The sequence below is a fragment of the Muscardinus avellanarius genome (genome assembly GCF_963383645.1).
Source record: "Muscardinus avellanarius genome assembly, chromosome: 18".
NCBI lineage: Eukaryota > Metazoa > Chordata > Mammalia > Rodentia > Gliridae > Muscardinus > Muscardinus avellanarius.
In genome coordinates, this window is record NC_137804.1 from 20375975 (window position 1) to 20398532 (window position 22558).

At 45.9% G+C, this 22558-nt stretch overlaps 2 protein-coding genes across 2 annotated transcripts in view; one reads left to right on the top strand and one right to left on the bottom strand.

Moving 5' to 3' along the window:
• Positions 1–22558, bottom strand: part of KAT2B (lysine acetyltransferase 2B) — a gene marked incomplete at both ends in the record, with an annotated part of 113029 nt that overhangs the window by 81338 nt on the left and 9133 nt on the right. The gene's annotated exons all lie outside the window — the stretch shown is intronic.
• LOC308276988 (large ribosomal subunit protein eL30-like) lies at positions 16073–16420 on the top strand (the record flags this gene model as incomplete). The annotated part of the gene is made up of 1 exon (XM_080715984.1): positions 16073–16420. The coding sequence occupies one exon, from the start codon at positions 16073–16075 to the stop codon at positions 16418–16420; it is 348 nt and encodes a 115-aa protein (XP_080572110.1).

The following is a 22558-nucleotide window of genomic DNA, read 5'->3' on the forward strand; positions in this document are numbered from 1 at the left end:
GTTTCAAATCACTCACACACACACACACACACACACGGCTGGGGGCAGCCAGGCATGGTGGTGCACGCTTGTAATCTCAGCATTTGGGAGGTTGAGACAGGAGGATCGTGGTTCCAAGACAGCCTCTCCTACTTTGTGAAGCCCTTTGCAACTCAATGAGACTCTGTTTCAAAATAAAGAATAAAAAAATAGGTCTAGGGATGTAGCTGGGAGATGGAGGTAGAATGCCCCTGGGTTCCATCCCCAGGACCGAAAAAAAAAGCTCCCCAGTAGAATGCCTCTGGGTTCAATCCGCAGGACAATGAATCAATCAATCACACAAGAAGGGCATGAGTGGGTTGGAGAAAGTCTGGATTAGATTGTAGGAAAAGAAAACTGGAGTCACGTTTGGAAGCCCTGTATGATAGGTACTTCAGAAACTGGTTCTTGAAAGATCTCTGACTCACACGCAGCTACTTGGGCAAGTGGCTCAGGATCCAGTCGCAAGACAAGTAGGAGGGAAAAGTCCAGTCACGATAAGTTCTCCAGCAGCACACAAGGTATGGCAACCAGGGGCAGTCAAGTACACTAAGGAGAGATGTCAAAGGACAGCGCTGCACAGGATCAGTGTTCCCCCGAGGGGCACACACCTGTACTCCTGTACTTGGGAGGCTGAGACAGGAGGAGTGGCAGGGTCAAGGACAGCCTCAGAAACTTAGCAAACCCTCAGCAACTTAGTGAGATCCTGTTTTAAAAATAAAATAAAATAAAAATAAAGCCAGGTGTGGTGGTGCACGCTTATAATCCCAGAACTTGGGAGGCTGCAACTGGAAGATCACAGGTCTACAGCCTGCCTTAGGAATTTAGTGAGGCCCTCCACAATTTAGTGAGACCCTGTTTCAAAGTAAAGAATATAAAATAGGACTGGGAAGCCGGGCGTGGTGGCGCCTGCTTGGAATCTCAGTACTTGGGAGGCTGGGACAAGAGGATCGAAGGTTCTTGGCCAGCCTCAGCAACTTAAGTGAGGTCCTCCTCAATTTAGTGAGACCCTGTTTCCAAATAAAAAATAAAAATAGGGCTGGGGTGTAGCTCGGAGGTAGAATGCCCCTGGATTCAATCCCCAGCATCAACAAATAATATGTATATTATATTATATATTATTAATATTAATATATAATTAATTATATATTTATATATATATGAATGGGAGTATATCAGAGGTAAAATGCCCTGAGTTCAGTCCCCAGTACCACAAAAATAAATAAATAAATAAATAATAAAGTCAGGTGTGGTGGCACATGTTTGTAATCTCAGGACTTGGGAGGTTTAGACAGGAGGATCACAGAAGTTTGCAGCCAGCCTCGGGAATTTAGTGAGGTCTTCCACAACCTAGTGAGATCTTGTTTCAAAATAAAAGATAAGAGCTGGGCATGGTGGCACATGCTTGCAATCCCCGCGCTTGCAAGGCTGAGACAGGATCACACAGGTTCGAAGCCAGCCTCAGCTACTTAGTGAGGCTCTCAGCAACTTAGTGAGACCCTGTTCCCAAATAAAGTATGAAATAGGTCTGGGAGTATAGTCCAGAGATAGAAAAGCCCCTGGGTTCCACCCCCAGTACCACACACACATACACAAAAAATCAAAATAAAAGATAAAATAGGCCGGGCATGGTGGCACACACTTGTAATCCCCACGCTTGGGAGGCAGAGACAGGAGGATCGCGTAGGTTCGAAGCCAGCCGCGCTGGTTTAAGAGAGCCTGTTTTCAAATAAAAAAGTATAAAAATAGGTCTGGGAGTGTAGCCCGTGAGAGTGTATCCCGGAGGTAGAAGGGCTTCCAGGAACCCCAGTACCACCAAAAAAAAAAGAAAGAAAGAAAAGATAAAATAGGGCTGAGGGTGTAGCTCAGAGGTCGAATGCCCCTGGGATCAATCTACTTCACCACCAAAAAAAAAAAAATAAATAAATAAATAAATAAATAAATAAATAAATAAGCATCCTGGCTAGGCCTTAGAGATGCGGCATATCAGCGTGTGAGAAAAAGACCTCAAACTGATGTGGAAAAGAAAGGACACCGTGGTGAGTACGGGTTGAAGATAATGTGGGGTGACAAGGAGCAGCCATCACAGCTGATAACATGACATTTCTGAGGACCAGACGGAAGAAAAGGCACAGAATGAGCCATTCTTCTTTGGCCATCAGGATAGTCCCGATTTTGAATCCTATATAATTGCAGGTTTTTGGTTTTCTTTTGTTTTGGTACTAAAGATTGAACCCTAGGACTGTTTTACTTCTGAGCCCCCAGCCCTATTTTACTTTACTCTGTTTTTTACTTATTTATTTATTTATTTTGTTTATTTGTGGCACATATTTTATTTGTGGTACTATTATTTGTGATACAGTCTACCTCTGAGCTACACTCCCAGCCTGATTTTATTTCTTACTTGGAAACAGGGTCTCACTAGGTTGCCGAGTCTCACTAAGTTGCCCAGGCTGGCTCTGAACCTGCCATCCTCCGGTCTCAGCCTCCCAAGTAGTGAGATCGCAGGCGTGTACCACCTCACCCACCAGTCTTTACAGTTTCTAAGGACAAGAAATTAAAATGCTTTTTATACATATTTTAGAAAGAAGAGGAGAGAGAAAGAGAGAGAACAAACCACAGGAACTGCTAGTGTTAATTGCTTTTGAGGGAAAACTCCTGCCTAAGGCAGCTTAGTTTAAGCTAAGACTGGAGAAAATTGCAGAAAGCCAGCCGAGGTCAGCAAGACACTCACACTCAATTCTTTAAGGCCACCTAGAGTCCAGGGAGCTGATGATAATACTGAAGTGAGCATGCCCAGAAGTGTGTCTGTTTGCCATCTTCTCTTTTTGAACAAGAACTCTATGCCCATGATCTGAGTGTGTCCACAAATGTGTCCACCATCTGTCCTCCTTGAATTATGACCTTAAATGGAGCAAAAATATACACCTCCTTAGCCTGCAATCCCAGTACTTGAGAGGCTGAGACAGGCGGATTGCCTGTTCAAGGCCAGCCCTGGCGATCCTCAACAATTTAGCAAGACCCTGTTTCAAATTTTTTTAAAAAAGGGTTGAGCCGGGCGTGGTGGCGCACGCTGGTAATCCCCGCGCTTGGGAGGCGGAGACAGGAGGATCGCGCAGGTTCAAAGCCAGCCGTGCGCGCTGGCTTAGGAGACCCTTTTTCCAAATAAAAATGTAAAAATAAGTCTGGGAGTGTAGCCTGGAGGTAGAAGGGCTTCCAGGAACTCCAAGTACCATAAATAAATAAATTAATTAATTAATTAATTAAATAAAAATTAAAAAAGGGTTGAGGGTATCGCTCAGAGGCAGAATGTTCCTGGTTTCTATCCCAGTACCAAAAAATAAGATAGATGATAGATAGATAGATAGATAGATAGATAGCAATGACAGGTGAGGGAGTCCTTAAGTAGATTGCCCTGTTTTTAATATTAGTAGAGAGTTTGAAACAATTAAAACTTGTTAATTATAGCCAGGCATGATGGCACACTCTTGTAATTCCAGCATTTGGAAGGCTGAGACCAGAGGATCGTGGTTCACCAATGGCCTCAGCTACTTAGTAAGGTCCCCTGCAACTCAGTGAGACCCTGTTTCAAAAAAAGACTAAAAAATAGGCCTGGGGGTGTAGCTTGAAGGTAGAAGGCCCCTGGGTTCCATCCCCAGTACTGTGTGGGGAGGGGGGACTTGCTAATTATAAAGACCAGTGTCATTCTGGCTCCCTATTAGATGCCTTTGGCTTGCTGACATCTGACTTTCTGGTCTTTTCACGAATTGGAAAGTAAATTACTGGAAAGCCGGGCGTGGTGGCTCACGCTTGTAATCCCAGCATTCGGGAGGCTGAGACCTGAAGGATCGCGGTTCGCGGACAGCCTCAGCTACTTAGTGAGGCCTTCTGCAACTCAATGAGACCCGGTTTCAAAATAAAGAATAAAAAATAGGGCAGGGGGTATATCTCGGAGGTCAAATGCCCCTGGGTTCCATCCCCAAACCCGCAAAAAAATAAATAAATAAATAAAATAAAAACAACAACAACAAAAAAAAAAAAAAGAAAGAAAGTAAATTTCTGGAGAGTAAACCTAGCTCCCCTCCCGGACTCAGCAACTTAACAAGACTCTCAGTGACCAAGAAAGAACCTGTTTCCTAAGAAATAAATTTTAAAAGGCTGAAGTGTAGGTCAGAGGCGGAATGCCCCTGGGTTCAATCCCTAGTGCCACTCAATAAAAACAGAGAAATAAGTATGTGATTTGGACCAAAGTTTCTAAAACTTTAACTTACTCAGGGAATACCTGCAAGAGATTCGGACCCCCTAGGTCGAGTGGAATCTGAGATTCTGCAACTCTTTCTTTTATTTTAATTTTCTGGGGTGTGTGTGTGTGCGTGTGTGTGTGTGTGTGTGCGCGTGTGTGTGTGTGTGTGTGTGGTGATTGAATCCAGGGCATTCTACCTCTGAATGACACCCCTGTTACGGTGAAATATATGTGGGTCCACGGGGACAGTTTCCCCAAAAAAATAACAAAACCTAAAACAACCAAAAACAGAAAAACACAGAAAAAACCCGGGTTCTTGTCCGCAGTTAGGGATAAGTATACATAGCTCGGACACTTGCTGAAGATTTAAAGAAGTTTATTAAAAAGATAGAAATACAGAAGATAGTTATAGCCCCATGCCAGAATGGCATGAAGGGAAGAGTGATCTGAGCCAAGATACAGCACGTGGACCGGACTTTTTATACCCATGACCTCCATCTTGTTTATGTAATTCATCTTATGTAATAGTGAATGTCCCTGTAAGGTACCTCCCCCAGAAAGGTGTGGCGAGGTGCCTCCTTTCAGGAAGGTCGACCCCTCCTACCATCTTAGCTAGCTTATCCAATCATGTAGATCTGTCTTTAGAGAAAGGCCTAGTTCTCCTCTCCTATTGACTTGCTAATTACTTTTAGCTAAATCAATCTAAGTTTCAATAGCTGTTTGCTTCCAGACCAAAGCCAAGCCTTCCTCTCTCCAGGTCTGCTATTTTGACACAATTATTTCTGAAATATATCTATTAATAATCACAGCTTTCTCAAATCTTCCTAAGCCATTCCCAATACTGGTACAACCCCAACCCTATATATTTGGGAACAGGGTCTCACTAAGCTGCAGAGGGCCTCGCTAGGTGGTTGAGGCTGGCCCCAACCCTGCAATCCTGCTGTCTCAGCCTTCCAAGTACTAGGATGACGGGCATGCACCGCCATGCCTGGCTGAGATTCTGCGTTTCTATTCCTTGGTGAGGACCCCTTCTCTGTGTGTTCATGTGTGTGTGCACATGTATATATGTTAAGTGCAGTCCATGAGATTGAACACAGAGTCACCCTACCATTCAAGTAGCTCCCCCACCCTTGTATTTTTTATCCTGAGGCAGTTGCCCAGCTTGGCCTTAGACTTTGGGTCCTTCCAAATTGCTGATATTACAGAAAATTAAAGCCCACTCTTAAAGAAGGAAAGATTCGAAAGGACACCGATGGCTTGAGCAGCGCAGCTCTCTTCCTCCCAGAATTAAATTAAGTTTTTCGTATGCAGATTAAAATTATTTGGGGTTTTGTTGTTTCTGTTTTTGTTTTTTTTTTTTGTGATACTGGAGATGGAGCTCAGGGGCATTCATCTCCGAGCTATATCACCAGGCCTATTTTTTATTATTTGTTTTTTTATTATTTTTAAAATATATTTTTTATTGGTGCATTGTAGTCAAACATCACAAAGGAATACAAGACTTGCGAGGATATCCAAGCACGCATCATCCAATTAGCCTTTATCCGATCCCCATCCCACTCTCTCCATCCCATGCTTGATTTAGTGATTAACTTTGATATATTTGTTTCTGTACATCTTGTCTTTTAACAAGATTCCATCCTCCCCCATCCCATCCCCTCTGATTGGTCACTTTAACTGCTCCTCCACAGGGCCCTTTCTTCAACTAGATTTCTTCCTATTACCCATTTCTTCCTAGTTTTTGCATATGAGGGAAAGAATTTCTCTATTTTCTTTTGTTTGTTTTTTTGGTACTGGGGTACCTGGAAGCCCTTCTACCTCCGAGCTACACTCCCAGACCTATTTTTACATTTTTGTTTGGAAACAGGGTCTCCTAAGCCGGCACGCGCGGCTGGCTTCAAACCTGCGCGATCCTCCTGTCTCTGCCTCCCAAGCGCGGGGATTACAAATGTGAGCCACCACGCCTGGCTTTCTCTGTGTTTTTATTTTTTATTTTGAAACAGGGTCTCACTAAGTTGCGGAAGGCCTCACTAAGTAGCTGAGGCTGGCCGTGAACCATGATCCTCCTGTCTCAGCCTCCCAAATGCTGAGATTACAAGTCTTAAATGGCCAAGTGATTCTATTATAAACCTTTTCTTTAGTGGGAAGTCATTCCAAACTGCGTGTGGTGATACACACCTATAATCCCAGTACTTGGGAGGCTGAGATAGTATGATCACAGGTTTAAGTCCAGCCTAAGCAATTTAGCAAGAATCTCAAGCAACCTAGGGAGACCCTGTTTCAAAACCAAAACTAGAAAGGTCTCGGGGTATCGCTTGAGGTAGATTGCCCCTCAGTTCCATCTCCAATACCAAGAGAAAATCTTTGCCGGGTATGGTGGCACACGCTTGTAATCCCAGCATTTGAGAGGCTGAGACAGAAGGATTGAGCAAGTTCGGAGCCAGCCTCAGCTACTTATGAGGCCCTTTGCAACTTATTAAGACTGTTTCAAAAAAATAAGTAAAGCTGGGTGTGGTGGCGCATGCTTGTAATCCCAGCATTTGGGAGTCTGAGACAGAAGGATTACGGTTAGTGGACAGCCTAAGCTACTTAGTGATGCCCTTTGCAGGTCAAAGAGACCCTATTTCAAAATAATAAAAAATAGGGCTGGGTGTGTAGTGCAGAGGTAGAATGCCCCTGGGTTCCATCCCCAGTACCAATAAATAAATAAATAAATAAACAAACAAACAAAGAATAAGCCGGGCGTGGTGGCGCACGCTTGTAATCCCCGCGCTTGGGAGGCTGAGACAGGAGGATCGCGCAGGTTCAAAGCCAGCCTAAGCTACTTAGTGAGGCTCTCAGCAACTTAGTTGAGACCCTGTTTCCAAATAAAATATAAAAAAGGTCTGGGAGTATAGCCCCGAAGTAGAAAGCCTCTGGGTTCCACTCCTGTACCACCAAAAAAGAAACAAAGAATAAAAAATAGGGCTGGGGTGTCAGTGTGAGGTAAAATGCCCCTGGGTTCCATCCCTAGTACCGCCAAAGTGAAGTCCTTATCTAAAAGTCCTTGTGTCTGTGCTGGAGTTAAACGAGGAACTCCCCCAGTGCTGGGGCTGGGGTGTAGCTCAGTGGTGTGGCATAATACTTGCCAAGCTTGTGTGAGGGCCTACGTTTGATCCCCATCACTTAAAAAAAAAAAAAAGTCTGCCTGAGTCAAAGGCCCAGAACCCTCAGGCAGTATCTCTCAGGTGCTACAGAGACTCCGGCAGCTACTACAAGGTCCCCATGTTAGCCAGACGCATCATTGCTTCATTACAGATGAGTCACCTCTGCAGTGCCCAGCCAAGAAGCAAACACCACCCCAGGCTGGAAGGGCCTTGTAAGGTCCTGAGCGGCACCAGAACCTAGAAACTGGTGCCTTCAAACATATCCAAGCCAGCATGGTGGCGCACTCTTGGAATCCTGGTATTTAGGAGGCTGAGACAGGAGGACCCAGGTTTGCCACCAGACCCAGCTACTTAGTGAGGCCCTCTGACTTACTAAGACTTTTTTTTTCAAAATAAAGAATAAGAGCCAGACGTGTTGGTTCACGCTTGAATTCCCAGCATTTGGGAGGCTGAGAATGGCGGCTCTCGATTCGCAGACAGCCTCCAGCTACTTAGTGAGGCCCTTTGCAAGTCAATGAGACTCTGTTTCAAAATAAAGAATAAAAAATAGGGCTGGGGGTATAGTTCGGAGGTAGAATGCTCCTAAGTTCAATTCCCAGTACTGAAACAAAACAAAAGATTATATCCAAGATAACTTTGTGTATCTGTGTGTCGGAGGATACTGGGCATTGAACCCAGGGACAGTCTACCTCTGAGTTACAACCCCAGTCCTTTTTTTTTTTTTATAATTTTGAGACAGGTCTCACTAGGTTGCTAAATTGTAGGAAGTCTCGCCAAACTGCTGAAGATGTGCTGGAACCTATGATCTTCCTGTCTCGACCTCCAGAGTACTGGGATCACAGGCATGCACCATCACACTGGGCTTCCAAGACAGTTTCTTTCTCTTTCTCTTCTCTCTCTCTCTCTCTCTCTCTCTCTCTCTCTCTCTCTCTCTCTCTCTCCCTCCCTCTCTCTCTTCCCCCCCCCTCTCTCTCTGTGAGGATGCCACAGCAGGCAGCTCTGTCTCCCACGCGGTGGAAAGAGTTAGCAAACTGCTTAGCTGGCACTGAACAGCCCAACCAGCTGACAGCCAGTGCCCTCGGCTCTTCCGCCTGCCTTGCTGGCGCCGGGTCAACGGGGCTGAGCGGCGGAAGGCCTTCTGTGTGGCTTCCTAGGCCAGCTCAGGCTCTCATGGGACCAGACTAACATTATCCGGGCTGGTGACGCTCAATCCACAGAACCAGCCCAACCTGCACAGCCCACACTCCCCACTCACACATCTGGCATCTCTGCCCAGGGAGTTTACAGCACGGCGTGGGCTCCGCTCCAGCACCCCCCTTTCAAATACCCTATATCTTCTCTGGTCTCATGATCAGAGACCTATTTCAGGCCCTATCAGGCAATTAGGAGAAATAGTTCTCTGGGGATAGGGACTCATGCCTGTAATCCTAGTACTTGGGAGACAGTCAAGAGGATTGTAGGTTCAAGGTCAGCCTCAGCAACTTAGGAAAACACCATTTCAAAGTAAAATAGAAGCGCAGAGCAGTGCCAAACATCTGCAATCCCACCCAGTACTTGTGAGGCTGAGACAGGAGGATCATAGGTTCAAAGACATCCTCAACAACTTAAAAAGGCTGGCAGCCAATTAGAAAGACCTTGTTTCAAAATTAAAAAATAAAATAAGGCTGGAGGTTTAACTTAGAGGCAGAATGCCCCGGGTTCAATCTCCAGCATCACAAAAATAAATATCAAATAGGGCTGAGGAGCATAGCTCAGAGGTAGAAGGTCAAGCCAGGCGTGGTGGCGCATACTTGTAATCCCAGTCCTTGGGAGGCTAAGACAAGAGGATAGCAGGTTTGAGTTCAGCCTCAATTACTTAGTGAGGCCCTCTGCAACTTAGACCTTGCTTCAAAATAAAGTATAAAAAATTGGAGCCAGGCGTGGTGGTGCAAGTTTGTAATCTCAGTATTCTTGTAATATCAGCATTTGGGAGGCTGAGACCTGAGGATCGCAGTTCACAGACAGCCTCAGCTACTTAATGAGACCCTTTGCAACTTCGTGAGACCCTGTTTCAAAATAAAGAATACAAAAAGCCGGGCGTGGTGGCGCACACTTGTAATCCCAGTGCTTGGGAGGCTGAGACAGGAGGATCGAGCAAGTTCGAAGCCAGCCACAGCTGGTTAAAGAGACCCTGTTTCCAAATAAAATATTAAAAAAAAAATAGGTCTGGGAGTGTAGCCCAGAGGTAGAAGGCCCCTAGGTTCCATCCCCAGTATCAAAAAAAAAAAAAAAAAAAAAAAAAATAGGGCAAGGGGTGTAGCTCAGAGGTAGAATTCCCCTGGGTTCCATCCCCAGACCCACAAAAATAAATAAATAAATAGGGCTGGGCATGTTGCTTGGAGCTAGAATGCCCTTGGGTTCAATATCCAGCACCACACACACACAAAATAAGAGGTAGAAGGTTCCTGGGAAAAAGAGAAGGAAGAGGAGGAGGAAGAGGAAGAGGAGGAGGAGGAAGAGAAAGAGGGGGAGGGGGAAAGGAGGGGGAGGGAGGAGGGGAGGAGGGGGAGGAAGAGGAGGGGAAAGGGGAGGAGGGGGAGGGGAGGAAGAAGGGAGGAGAAGGAAAAGGAAGAAGAAATAAGAAACACTTTCCCAATCCGTTCCCCTAGTGCTCCAGCTAATGCCCACTCGCATTGCTCTATTCAAATCTCACTAAGGTGGAGTGTTTGCCTTTGATTCTTTTCAAGACAGCCTTTCTAAGTCCTCATACTCTCCTCTAAGAACAGCCCTGCAGGATGAGCGTTTCAGTGCCTAGAGACCGGGCGTGCCGCCCTGGGGTTTGCTTATCCAGCTGGCAAAGAGCAAGGGGCAAGAGCGCCCAGGGCTCTGTCTGGCTCCAGGCTTTGCTGTCGCCTCCTTAAGGCGCAGACACTATTATCAAATGGGTTCTACCCAAAATCTTCTACCGGAAACTCAAAACCTCCTGTCAGCATATTTCTTTCAGAAAAAGAGAGAGAGAGAGAGAGAGAGAGAGAGAGAGAGAGAGAGAGAGAGAGAGAGAGAGAGAGAGGAGGGAGCCTATTCTTACCTCTTATACCACTTGGCTACTTTCTTGCTAAGGACAATAATAATTATTTACCACTCCTTTTTTTTTTTTTTTTTTTGTGGTACTGGGGATGGAACCCAGGGCATCCTACCTCAGCTACACCCCCAGCCCTACTTTTTACTATTTTGAAACAGGGTCTCACTGAGTTGCAAAGGGCCTCGCTAAGCAGCTGAGGCTGGTCGCAAACCGCGATCCTCCTGTCTCAGCCTCCCAGATGCTGTCCCCAGCCCTATTCTATGCTTTCTGTTGAAACAGGTCATTGCTGGGTTGCTGAAAGCCTTACTATGCTGCTGAGGTTGTCCCTGCGCCTGTCGGTCCTCCTATCTCAGCTTCACAGGTGTGCGCCACAGCGCCCAGGTAAGATCAATAATCATTGTTCAGAATTTCTCTATTTATATAGGTACTGAGGTTGAACCCAGGGGCATTCTACCTATAAGCTACACCCCATGCCCTTTTTTTTATTTTATTTTTTTGGTTTTTGGGTTTTTTTATTTTTGTTTTTGGTGGTACTGGGGATGGAACCCAGGGGCTTTCTACGTCCGGGCTATACTCCCAGACCTATTTTTTATTTTATTTGGAAACAGGGTCTCACTAAGTTGCTGAGACCCTCACTAAGTAGCTGAGGCTGGCTTCGAACCTGCGCGATCCTCCTGTCTCAGCCTCTCAAGTGCTGGGATTATAAGCGTGCACCACCACGCCCGGCAGTTTATTTTTTTTGAAACAGGATCTTACTAAATTGCTGAGGCTGGCCTCAAACTGGCAGTCCTTCTGTCTCAGCCTCCCAAATACTGGGAGGACAGGCATGGGCTACCTTTTGTGCCACCCAGCAATAGCACTACTTTCAACTGTTATAGTAGCTTAACATTTACCGAATACTTAAAATGTTCTAGATTCCATACCAAATGCAGTATCTCATTTTATCGTCAAAACACTTGACTGTTGCCTGGCATGGTGACCCAGGCCTATGATCCCAGTACTTGGGAGGCTAAGACAGGAGGATTGCAGGTTCCAGGCCAGTCTTTACAATTTAGTGAGACACTGTTTCAAAATTAAAAATTAAAAAATAAAATAAAAGAGCCTTTACCTCAGAAGTAAAGTGCTCTGGTTTCAATCATCAGTAACACACACACACACACACACACACACACACACACACACACACACACTTCCTGGCCTGTGTGACTGCTTTTGCCCACTCATTTCCAGATGGAAGTATTTGTGATCATTTATACTTTGGTTGAATTGTATTTATGGAAAAGGGGGGAGGTATTATTTTTAATATTTATTTTTGTGGTAGTGGGGATGGAATCCAGGTGCTTTTTTACTTCCGGACTACACTCCCCAGACCTATTTTATATTTTATTTAGAAACAGAGTCTCACTAAGTTGCCCCTAAGAAACTGAAGCTGGCTTCAAACAGGTGCAATCCTCCTGCCTCTGCCTCCCAAGCGCTGGAATTACAAGCATGTGACACGACGCCCTGGCTATTTATTTATTTATGTATTTATTTATGTATGTATTTATTTATTGGTACTGGGGATTATACTTGGGGCATTCTGCTTCTGAGCTACACTCTCAACCCAAGCCCCCCTCTTTTTTTTTTTTTTTTTTTTTTTGCAGTACTGGGAATAAAACCCAGGAGCATTCTACCTCTGAACTCCACTCCCAGCCATATTTTTTTTTCCCTTATTTTGAAACAGGGTCTCAATGAGTTGCAGAGAGCCTTACTAAGTAGTAGCTGAGGCTGTTCTTGAACCATATCCTTTCTGTTTCAGCCTCCCAAATGCTGGGATTACAAGCATGCAACACTACACCTGGCTTTTTCTTTCTTTCTTTTTTTTGGGAGGGTGGGTGGTACTGGGGGTGGAACCCAGAGGCTTTCTACCTCCGGGCTATACTCCCAGACCTATTTTATATTTTATTTGGAAACAGGGTCTAAGTTGTTGAGAGCCTCACTAAGTAGCTGAGGCTGGCTTTGAACCTGTGCAATCCTCCTGTCTCAGCCTCCCAAATGCGGAGATAAAAAGCAAGCTTGCACCACCACACCCGGCTTTATTTATTTATTCTTAGTACTCAGGATTGAACCGAGGGGCATTCTACCTCTGAGCCACACCACAGTCCTCTTATTTATGTATTTATGTATTTATTTATTTATTTATTTATTTAGCAAGTCTGGGGATGGAACCCAGGGGCATTTCACCTCCGAGCTATACCCTCTGCCCTATTTTTTATTCTTTATTTTTGAAACCAGGTCTCACTGAGTTGCAGAGGACCTCACTAAGTAGCTGAGGCTGTCCGCGAACCTCGATCCTCCAGTCTCAGCCTCCTGAATGCTGGGATTACAGGCGTGCACCACCACGCCCGGCTCTATTTTTTATTTTTTTTTTATTTTTTATTTTTTGTGGTACTGAGGGTGGAACCCAGGGGCTTTTCTACCTCCAGGCTATACTCACAGACCTATTTTATACTTTATTGGAAACAGGGTCTCACTAAGTTTCTGAGAGCCTCACTAATTAGCTGAGGCTGGCTTCGAACCTGTGCGATCCTCCTGTCTCAGCCTCCCAAGCGCAGGCATTAGAATCATGTGCCACCACATCTGGCTTATTCTTTATTTTGAAACAGGGTCTAAGTTGCAGAGTACCTCACTAAGTAGCTGAGGCTGTCTGGGTACTGCTATCCTCTGGTCTCACTGAGCCTCTGATCCTCTGGTCTCAGCCTCCAGAATTACAAGCACATGCCACCATGCCCAGCTTAGGAGGAGGTACTTTTCTAAGACAACAAAAATGTTCTATCTCAAGTATGTATTTGTCAGAATGGATCATACTAAAGATCTGAACACTTTACTGTGTGAAAATACTTCCAAGCCAGGCATGGTGGTGCCTGCCTGTCATCTCAGTACGTAGGAGGCTGAGACAGGAGGATCACAGGTTTGAGGCCAGCCTTGGCAATATAAAGAAACTCTCAGCAACCTAGCAAGATCTTGTTTCAAAACAAAACAAAACAAAAAAAACAAAAAAAGAATTGAGGGCATAGCTCAGAGGTAGAATGTCCCTGTATTCAACCCTCAGTAACACACACACACACAGTAGCACTGTGGCCCCATGTGCCTCCCACATCAACTCCCACGCTCACCCTCTGCCCACCTCCGCCTAGCCACACCAGTTCTGCCCGTCTCTGCAGCGTCTACCTGGCACCCTCGGCCTTCACCTGGTCCGATTCAGGACCCACAGCGTCCCCTCTGCAGAGGACACCGGTCTGCAGGAACCCCTCCCCCGCCCTCATTCCATTCTGTTTTCATTCTCTGGGTGGCACTTCCTACATTCTGTTGTTTCCTTGTTTGTTGTCTGCTTCTGCTACCAGAAAGCAAGCTCTTGCAAGAGTCGGGGTCCATCTGTCGCTGCGTCCCCGGCATCTAAGTCAACGCCTGGCAAACTGCACAGAACAATCTGGTGAATGAATGGGGAAAACCGACGTCACTACTGCCTGATTTACAGCCCCGAAACCCGAGCCTTGTAAAGGGTTAGGAACGTCCCCCGCGGCCATGTCACAGCCTTTCAGACAGGAGGGCACCAGGATGCCCAGGCCCGCCCGGCTCCAAGGCGCTGAGCTGAGGTCGCCCTCCGGTTCCACTCAGCCTGGTTCCGCTCCCAGACTCCACTTGAGCTGGGCCTCTCAACACCTCCACCTCCACCCGCCAGCTCACCAGGGACTCCCTCTGCATGACCTCAGGGGCAGCTTTTTCACTTTCACTTTTCTTTTTCTGTGTGTGTGTGTGTGTGTGTGTGTGTGAGAGAGAGAGAGAGAGAGAGAGAGAGAGAGAGAGAGAGAGAGAGAGAGAGAGAGAGAGAGGGAGACAGGCAGAGAGGCACTGGGGACTGAACATAGGGGCATTTTTTTTTTTTTTTTGCAGCACTGAGGATGGAACCCAAGGGCATTCTACTCCAAGCTACACCCCCAGCCTTTTTTTAAAACTGGGGGTGGAACCCAGGGGCTTTTCTACCTCTGGGCTATATGGCTATAGCCCCAGATCTATTTTATACTTTATTTGGAAACAGGGTCTCACTAGGTTGCCGAGAACCTCACCAAGTAGCTGAGGCTGGCTTTGAACCTGTGCGATCCACCTGTCTCAGCCTCCCTGGGATTACAAGCGTGCGCCACCACGCCCGGCTTCTCTCTCCCTCTCTCTCTCCCTCTCTCTCTCCCTCCTCTCTGTCTCTTTCTCTCTCCTATTTTGTGGCATTGGGGATTGAGCCCAGGGGCATTCTACCTCTGAACTACTCCCCCACCCCCCAAGCCCTATTTTGTTTTTATTTGGAAACAAGGTCTACTAGGTTGATTCACCGTCTCACCACTCACCGTGGCTGTCTTTGAACCCGCAATCCTCCAGTCTCAGCCTCTCAACTACTGGAATTACATGGAAGCATGTGCCACCAGGCCCAGCTCCTGCACATCTGTTTTTCTAGCAAGACCCAGGGTTCCTGGTAGCTTTGGCTTCCTTCTGGACTCGGACCAGAGAGCGAGGCCCAGGCACCCAAGCCAAGGTGCGCGCTCCCCCGAGGTGAGTGACTCGATCGGCCGTGGGTATGTGCAAATCCTGGGTTACATGACTCACTTTGTTTTTTCCAAGTATGCTGACCTTGGCTTCCTTGGCACTCTGCCATCCAGTTTCAATACCAGCTTGTTAGAGCTGATGCAAATTAGCACTGGCACCGTCAGTCACTCTGATGGCACTTGGGTCTTGTCCCTGGTCTTCTGGAATCTCCTGCAGGCCAACCACAGCCTCCCAGACATGCAACGAGGAGGGGCTGATTGGGATGGTGTGGAACTTAATGGACACATCCCCACACATCTTGCCCCGAGGTCACTGCAGAGATCACTCTAAATCTCCTGAGGACAGGTGGCACGTGGTTCCAAGTGGATCATTACAGACATTATTCACTTCTTCTCAAACACAAATGTATTCATTTTCCGATTAAAATATTGTTAAATTCAAACCGGGTGTAGTGGCGCACGCTTGTAATTCCAATACTTGGGAGTCTGAGACAGGAGGATTGCGGTTCACGGACAGCCTCGGCTACTTAGTGAGCCCTCCACAAGTTACTCAGGCCCTGTTTCAAAATAAAGAAAAAAAAAATAGTTTGGGGAGTAGCTCAGAGGTAGAATCCTCAGTGAAACACACACACACACACACACACACACACACACACACACACACACACACACACACACAGTTAAGTCCAAACAGAAGAACATATTAAAGAAAGTCTATTATGGACTTCAAACCAGCAGCAAAATCACAAAATTTTAAATCAAAATTAGAAAACATGTCTTTATATGTAATTTTTGTTGGGTTCACTAATATAATACAGACATTAGGAATATAAGACCTTCTTCTTGCTTCATGGGTTTCAAAGTGCTAGTCTCACAGCACTGGTGAGAGCTTTCTAAGAATTTTGGTTCTTTCTGTTTGTTTGGGTGTTGGGGATGGATCCCAGGGGCATTCTACTTCTAAAACAGCCTATAAGCTTTCTCGTTCCCGGGCCATCTTGGCTGGAGGCTGTCCCGCGCCTAAGGCAGGAAGATGGTGCCCGAAAAGAAGATGAAAAAGTCCCTGGAGTCGATCAACTCCAGGCTCCAGCTTGTTATGAAAAGTGGCAAGTGCGTGCTGGGGTACAAGCAGACTCTGAAGATGATCAGACAGGGCAAAGCGAAATTGGTCATCCTCGCCAACAACTGCCTGGCTCTAAGGAAATCTGAAATAGAATACTATGCCATGTTGGCCAAAACAGGTGTTCATCACTATAGTGGCAATAATATAGAATTGGGCACAGCATGCGGAAAATCCTACAGAGTGTGCACACTGGCTATCATGGATCCAGGTGATTCTGATATCATTAGGAGCATGCCAGAACAGACTGGTGAAAAGTAAACCATGCAACACTTTTCTTTAATAAAACTTGCCAGAGCTTGTTTAAAAAAAATAAAAATAAAAAAATAAAACAGCCTATAAAGTTAAATGTTTAAAGAATTATAAATAAACCAGGCATGGTGGCGCAGGCTTGTAATCCTCCTTGGGAGGCTGAGACAGGAGGATCATGCAGGTTCGAAGCCAGCCTCAGCTAGCTGGCTTAAGAGACGCTGATTCCAAATAAAATATAAAATAGGTCTGGGAGTGTAGCCCGGAGGTAGAAGGCCCCTGGGTTCCATCCCCAGTACCACCAAAAAAAAAAGATAAATAAATTTTAAAAAGATAAATAAATAAATAAATAAGATAAATAAATAAAGATAAATAAATCACATATGTGTGCATAGACCACTAAATTTAAATCTGAAAATACCACTTGGGGCCAGACGTGGTAGTGCACACCCATAATTCCAGTACTTGGGAGACCAAAACAGGTGAATTGCAAGTTCAAAGCTACTGTCAGCAACTTAGTGAGACCTGGTTTCCAAATAAAAATTAAAAAAAAAAAATTTAAAAATGGTGCTGAGGGTGTAGTGTAGGTCAGAAGTTGAATGCCTCTGGGCTCAGTCCCCAGCAACACACACACCCTACCTGGTTAAATAAATCAGTTATAAAAAGGATTATATATTATATATAGGCCGGGCGTGGTGGCGCATGCTTATAATCCCCGCTCTTAGGAGGCCGCGCTGGTTCGAAGCCAGCCTCTTTGGCTTAAGAGACCCTGTTTCCAAATAAAAAAATGTATATATAAATAGGTCTGGGAGTGTTGCCCAGAGGTAGAAGGGCTTCCAGGAACCCCAGTACCACCAAAAAAAGGATTCTATATAGGTATCCGGATGGTCCACAAGACCGCATTAAATAGTAAGCTAATCTTATATACTCAAAACTACTTTGGGGGGATGTGGTTGTTATGAAGCAACTGCGAGGTTCTGAGCAGTACTGCTTCTCCCTGCCATTTCTGGGGTGAGGTGGCATTAAAGGGCTCAGCAGGCGGTTCTGGAGAATGTGGGATGCTGTCCTCCTTCCAACATCTCCATCCACTAGACCAGCACTTTCCCGGAAGGGACATGAGCTTCTAGAGCTTTGTGAACTGGGTTCCGGCCAGCCTTTTACAGAACTTGCCACCATTCCTGACACAGAAGGCTCTGTAGAGCTTGCAGGCTCTGATAGGTCATATTCTAAGCATCTTCCAGAAGCAGCACTGGGCGTGGTATTTACCATTGAAGGACTCACCACTAGGGGCTCCAGGGAGAAGGAATGTGTGGCCTGGACATTCCGCCAGCTATGACATCGTTGGCCCTGCCCCGCTTCACTCACTCTGCCTGTCATTCCATCCCCGTGGACATCTCAGCCAGGCACACCTCAATTCCTTTCTCCACGTGTCTGTCCTTGTGAGTTCTTCCTAGTGCACTGGAATATCAAATTCCCAACCCGGCTTTCCACTGCACTAAGTGGTCCCCATCTGCTGACTTTCACCTTCAAAATGGCTGGCAACCTTTAACTTGTATTGTGTTATCTTGCTTTTTAAATTTGAAAACCTGTCTCTTTACCAACTCGTGCTACACACAACGTGGCTCCAATTCCCAGGCATAATGTTGAGTGAAAGAAACCGGATGGTAGGCCTTCGTGCCATGTGACTACATTTATATAAAGTTTACTTTTTTATGGTACTGAGGTTCCTGGAAGCCCTTCTACCTCGGGGCTACACTCCCAGACCTATTTTATATTTTTATTTGGAAACAGGGTCTCTTAAGCCAGCGTGGCTGACTTCGAACCAGCGCGATCCTCCTGTCTCCGCCTCCCAAGCGCCGGGATTACAAAGCGTGCGCCACCACGCCTGGCCACGCTTGTAATCCCTTGTAATCCCGGCGCTTGGGAGGCGGAGACAGGAGGAGCACACAGCCTCAGCTACTTAGTGAGGCTCTCAGCAACTTAGTGAGACCCTGTTTCCAAATAAAATATAAAATAGGTCTGAGAGTATAGCCCGGAGGTAGAAAGCCTCTGGGTTCTACCCCTAGTACCACCATAAATAAATAAATAAATAAATAAATAAATAAATAAAATAAAAATAGGTCTGGGAGTATAGCCCAGAGGTAGAAAAGCCCCTGGGTTCCACCCCCAGGCCCATAAACAAACAAACAAATAAATAAATAAATAAATAAATAAATAAATAAATAATAAAAAGGGATAGGGGTGCAACTCAGGTAGAATGCCTGAGTTCAATCCTCAGTATACCTCTCCCCCACACAGACATACAAAAATTGAACAGACAAAAACAATCCAATCTTTGGTAAGAGAAGAGTTACCACGGGTGGGGAGTGGGTACAAGGGAGCTCTCTAAGGGTCTGAAAATGGCCTCTGGCTTTATGTGGATGCCAGCTACACAGATATACCCATATGTAGAAATTCCTCGAGCTATTGCCGGGCGTGGTGGCGCACGCTTGTAATCCCCGCGCTTGGGAGGCAGAGACAGGAGGATCGCGCAGGTTCGAAGCCAGCCACGCGCTGGCTTAGGAGACCCTGTTTCCAAATAAAAATGTAAAAGTAGGTCTGGGAGTGTAGCCCGGAGGTAGAAGGGCTTCCAGGAACCCCAGTACCACCAAAAAAAAAAAAAAAAAAGAAAAGAAATTCCTCGAGCTATTAACCTATGACTTGAGCACCTTTTTGGATGTATCATAAACTCTAAAAAAAATTAAAATGTTTTTCCTTTTGATGGTGCTGAGATGCTGTGCAGTCCTTAGCAGGGCTGTTTACAGACCTCTAAAGTTTACCTGCCTGCCACATCTGGCGCCTCTGCAGCTGTGTCTGTCTCTTTCATCTTTCCTCCACGGGGGATGCTACGGAGCCAGCCTGGTGATCAGTCTTGATCAAGGGCGAGCATAGGACTGTCCTGGGCCGGTAATAAAGACTGCTTATTTTGTCTCAACAGGCTAGGAAAGCCTTTGAACATCCTTCTCAATAAGACAAGAAATGTCAAGGGAGAGAAGAATGCCGGAAACAAATGAAATACTCTCTGGAGACCATCTGGTTTATTGTTTTGGTTGCTTTGTTTTGTTTAATACTGGGGATTGAACCCAGGGGCGTTGTACCGCTGAGCTACACCACCAAGACCTTTGTTTTGTTGTTGTTGTTGTTTTGTTTTTGTTTTTGTTTGGTTTTGGTGGTACTGGGGGTGGAACCCAGAGGCTTTCTACCTCCAGGCTAGACTCCCAGACCTATTATATTTTATTTGGAAACAGGGTCTCACTAAGTTGCTGAGAGCCTCACTAAGTAGCTGAGGCTGGCTTCGAACCCGTGTGATCCTCCTGTCTCAGCCTCCCAAGCACTGGGATTATAAATGTGCGCCACCACACCTGGCACATCTTTGTATTATTATTTTACCACAAAGTCTTATTAAGTTGCTGAGGCTGGCCTCGAACCTGCAACCCTCCTATCTCCACCTCCCAAGTACTAGGATTACAGGCATACACCACTGCACCAGGCTTTTGGAAACAATTTGGAAGGACAGTGACCTCTCCCCCAAGGAGGAAGTTTCTGAAGGAGGCTGGTGGGGTGCAGGAAGGGGACTCTATGTGAACCGGTGCTTCCCTGAGCAACCACTGTCGCCAGGGGAAGTCGGTGACCTTCTTTGGGTGTGGCTTCCCTGCTGGTAACAGGACCTTCTTTATCAAGTGACCTGAGATGAACACTTGAGCAAAACAAGAGTGGCTGAGATAAAAAATAAAATAGAGTTGGGCGTGGTGGCACATGCTTGTCATCCCAGTAGTTGGGAGGCTGAGACAGGAGGATTGCGGTTCAAAGCCAGCCTCAGCTACTTAGTAAGGCCCTCCGCAAATTAGAGAGACCCTATTTCAAAATAAAGAATAAAAAATAGGGTTGAGATGTAGCTTGGAGGTAGAATACCCCTGGGTTCCATCCCCAGTACCACAAAACAAAAATAAAATAAAATAGATGTTTCTGGAATGCTCTTGTTCCAAGAAGTTTTGCATATGCTAAACGAGTTAATCCTCAAAATAGGTCAGTGAGGCCACTTCCTGACCACCACTTCTTGCAAGGGAGAAAAAATCAGGGACCTACGTGGCAGCCCAAGTGTGTGCCCAGTGCAAAGGGGCTTGCAGATTCCCTGATGGAGACCACAAGTGCTGATAGCTGGTGGTCTGGGGGCCTGGCTGGAGGTGGGGAACTGAAACAAGGTATCACCAACTTGCTGAGGCTGGCCTCAAACCTGCAATTTTCCTGGCTCAGCCTCCCAAGCACTGACTGGGATTACAAGCATGTGCCACCATGCCAGGCTGATGTGCATGTTATTCTGATTTTTTTTTTTTTTTTTGGTGGTACTGGTACTGGGGTTCCTGGAAGCCCTTCTACCTCCGGGCTACACTCCCAGACCTATTTCTTTATACTTTATTTGGAAACAGGGTCTCTTAAGCCAGCACCGCTGGCTTCGAACCTGCGCGATCCTCCTGTCTCCGCCTCCCAAGTGCGGGGATTACAAGAGTGCACCACCACGCCCGGCTTTTTTTTTTTTTTAGTACTGGGGATGGAACCCAGGGGCATTCTACCTCTGACAGAGACCCCCCCAGTCCTATTTTTTATTCGTTGTTTTTTTGAAACAGGGTCTCACTGAGTTGCAAAGGGCCTCACTAAGTAGCTGAGGCTGTCTTCAAACTGAGATCCTCCTGTCTCAGCCTCCCAAATGCTGGGGTTACAAGTATGTGGCCACCACCCTTTATTCTGATTTCTTTTTTATTTTTATTTATTATTATTTATTTATTCTTATTTTTTTATTTTTTGGTGGTACTGGGAGTGGAATTCAGAAGCTTCCAGACCTATTTTATATTTTTATTTGGAAACAGAGTCTCAATAAGTTGCTAAGAGCCTCACTAAATAGCTGAGGCTGGCTTCGAACCTGTGCGATCCTCCTGTCTCAGCCTCCCAAGCCCGGGGGTTACAGGAGTGTGTCACCAAGCCTGGCTTTATTCTGATTTGTTTGAATTTGATTACTATTGCAAAAGGTCACCACTGAGCAGGAAACTATGGAAAACTCTCCCTAAATATAGTGACCTTTCAGCAGGGGTGGTGAGGATTGCTTGTAATCCCAGCATTTGGGAGACTGAGACAGGAGGACCTGGGTTCACAGCACAGCCTCAGGTACTTAGTGAGGCTCTTTGCAACTCAGTGAGACCCTGTTTCAAAATAAATAAGTGCTCGCTTCGGCAGCACATATACTAAAATTGGAACAATACAGAGAAGATTAGCATGACCCCTGCGCAAGGATGATACACAAATTCGTGAAGCGTTCCATATTTTTTCACTCCTGCCTGGAAAGAAAGAAGGAAGGAAGGAAGGAAGGAAGGAAGGAAGGAAGGAAGGAAGGAAAGAAAGAAAGAAAGAAAGAAAGAAAGAAAGAAAGAAAGAAAGAAAGAAAAATAGGGCTGGGGGTGTAGCTTGGAGGTAGAATGCCCCTGGGTTCCATCTCCAGTACCACAATAAATAAGTAAATAAATAAATAATAGTGGCCCTTCCTCAAGGAGGGACTACAGCAGAAGCCACTGGGCCCTGAAACTCTAAATTTTCCTGGCACTGCAGTAAATATTCAGATCTTTCCTCTGAGAAGCAGACGTGCTGACTGTTCCAAATTTCTCACTTGAAAGTGTATATTTCAAGCTGGGCTTTGGGGCACACAATTGTAATCCCCATACATACGTGGGAGGCTGAGACAGAAGGATCACAGGTTTGCAGCCAGCCTCAGCTACTTATGCAACTTAGTGAGACCCTGTTTCCAAATAAAAGGGGGCTAGCTGAGAGGGATAATGCCCCTGGGTTCAATTCCCAGCGCCCCCCCAATACACACACAGAGAAAGTTTACATTTCAGCCAGACATGGTGGCACACTCCTGCAATTCCAGTATTTAGGAGGCTGTAACAGGAGGACTGCAGCTTCCCGGCCAGCCTCAGCAATCTAGTGAGATCGTCGGCAATTCAGCAAGACCTTGTTTCAAAGAAAGAAAAGGGGGGAGGGGTTTCTTGGGGTATACCTCGAAGGTAGAATGCCCCCAAGTTCAGTCCCCAATACCAAAACAAAAAGGGAAATGTACATTTC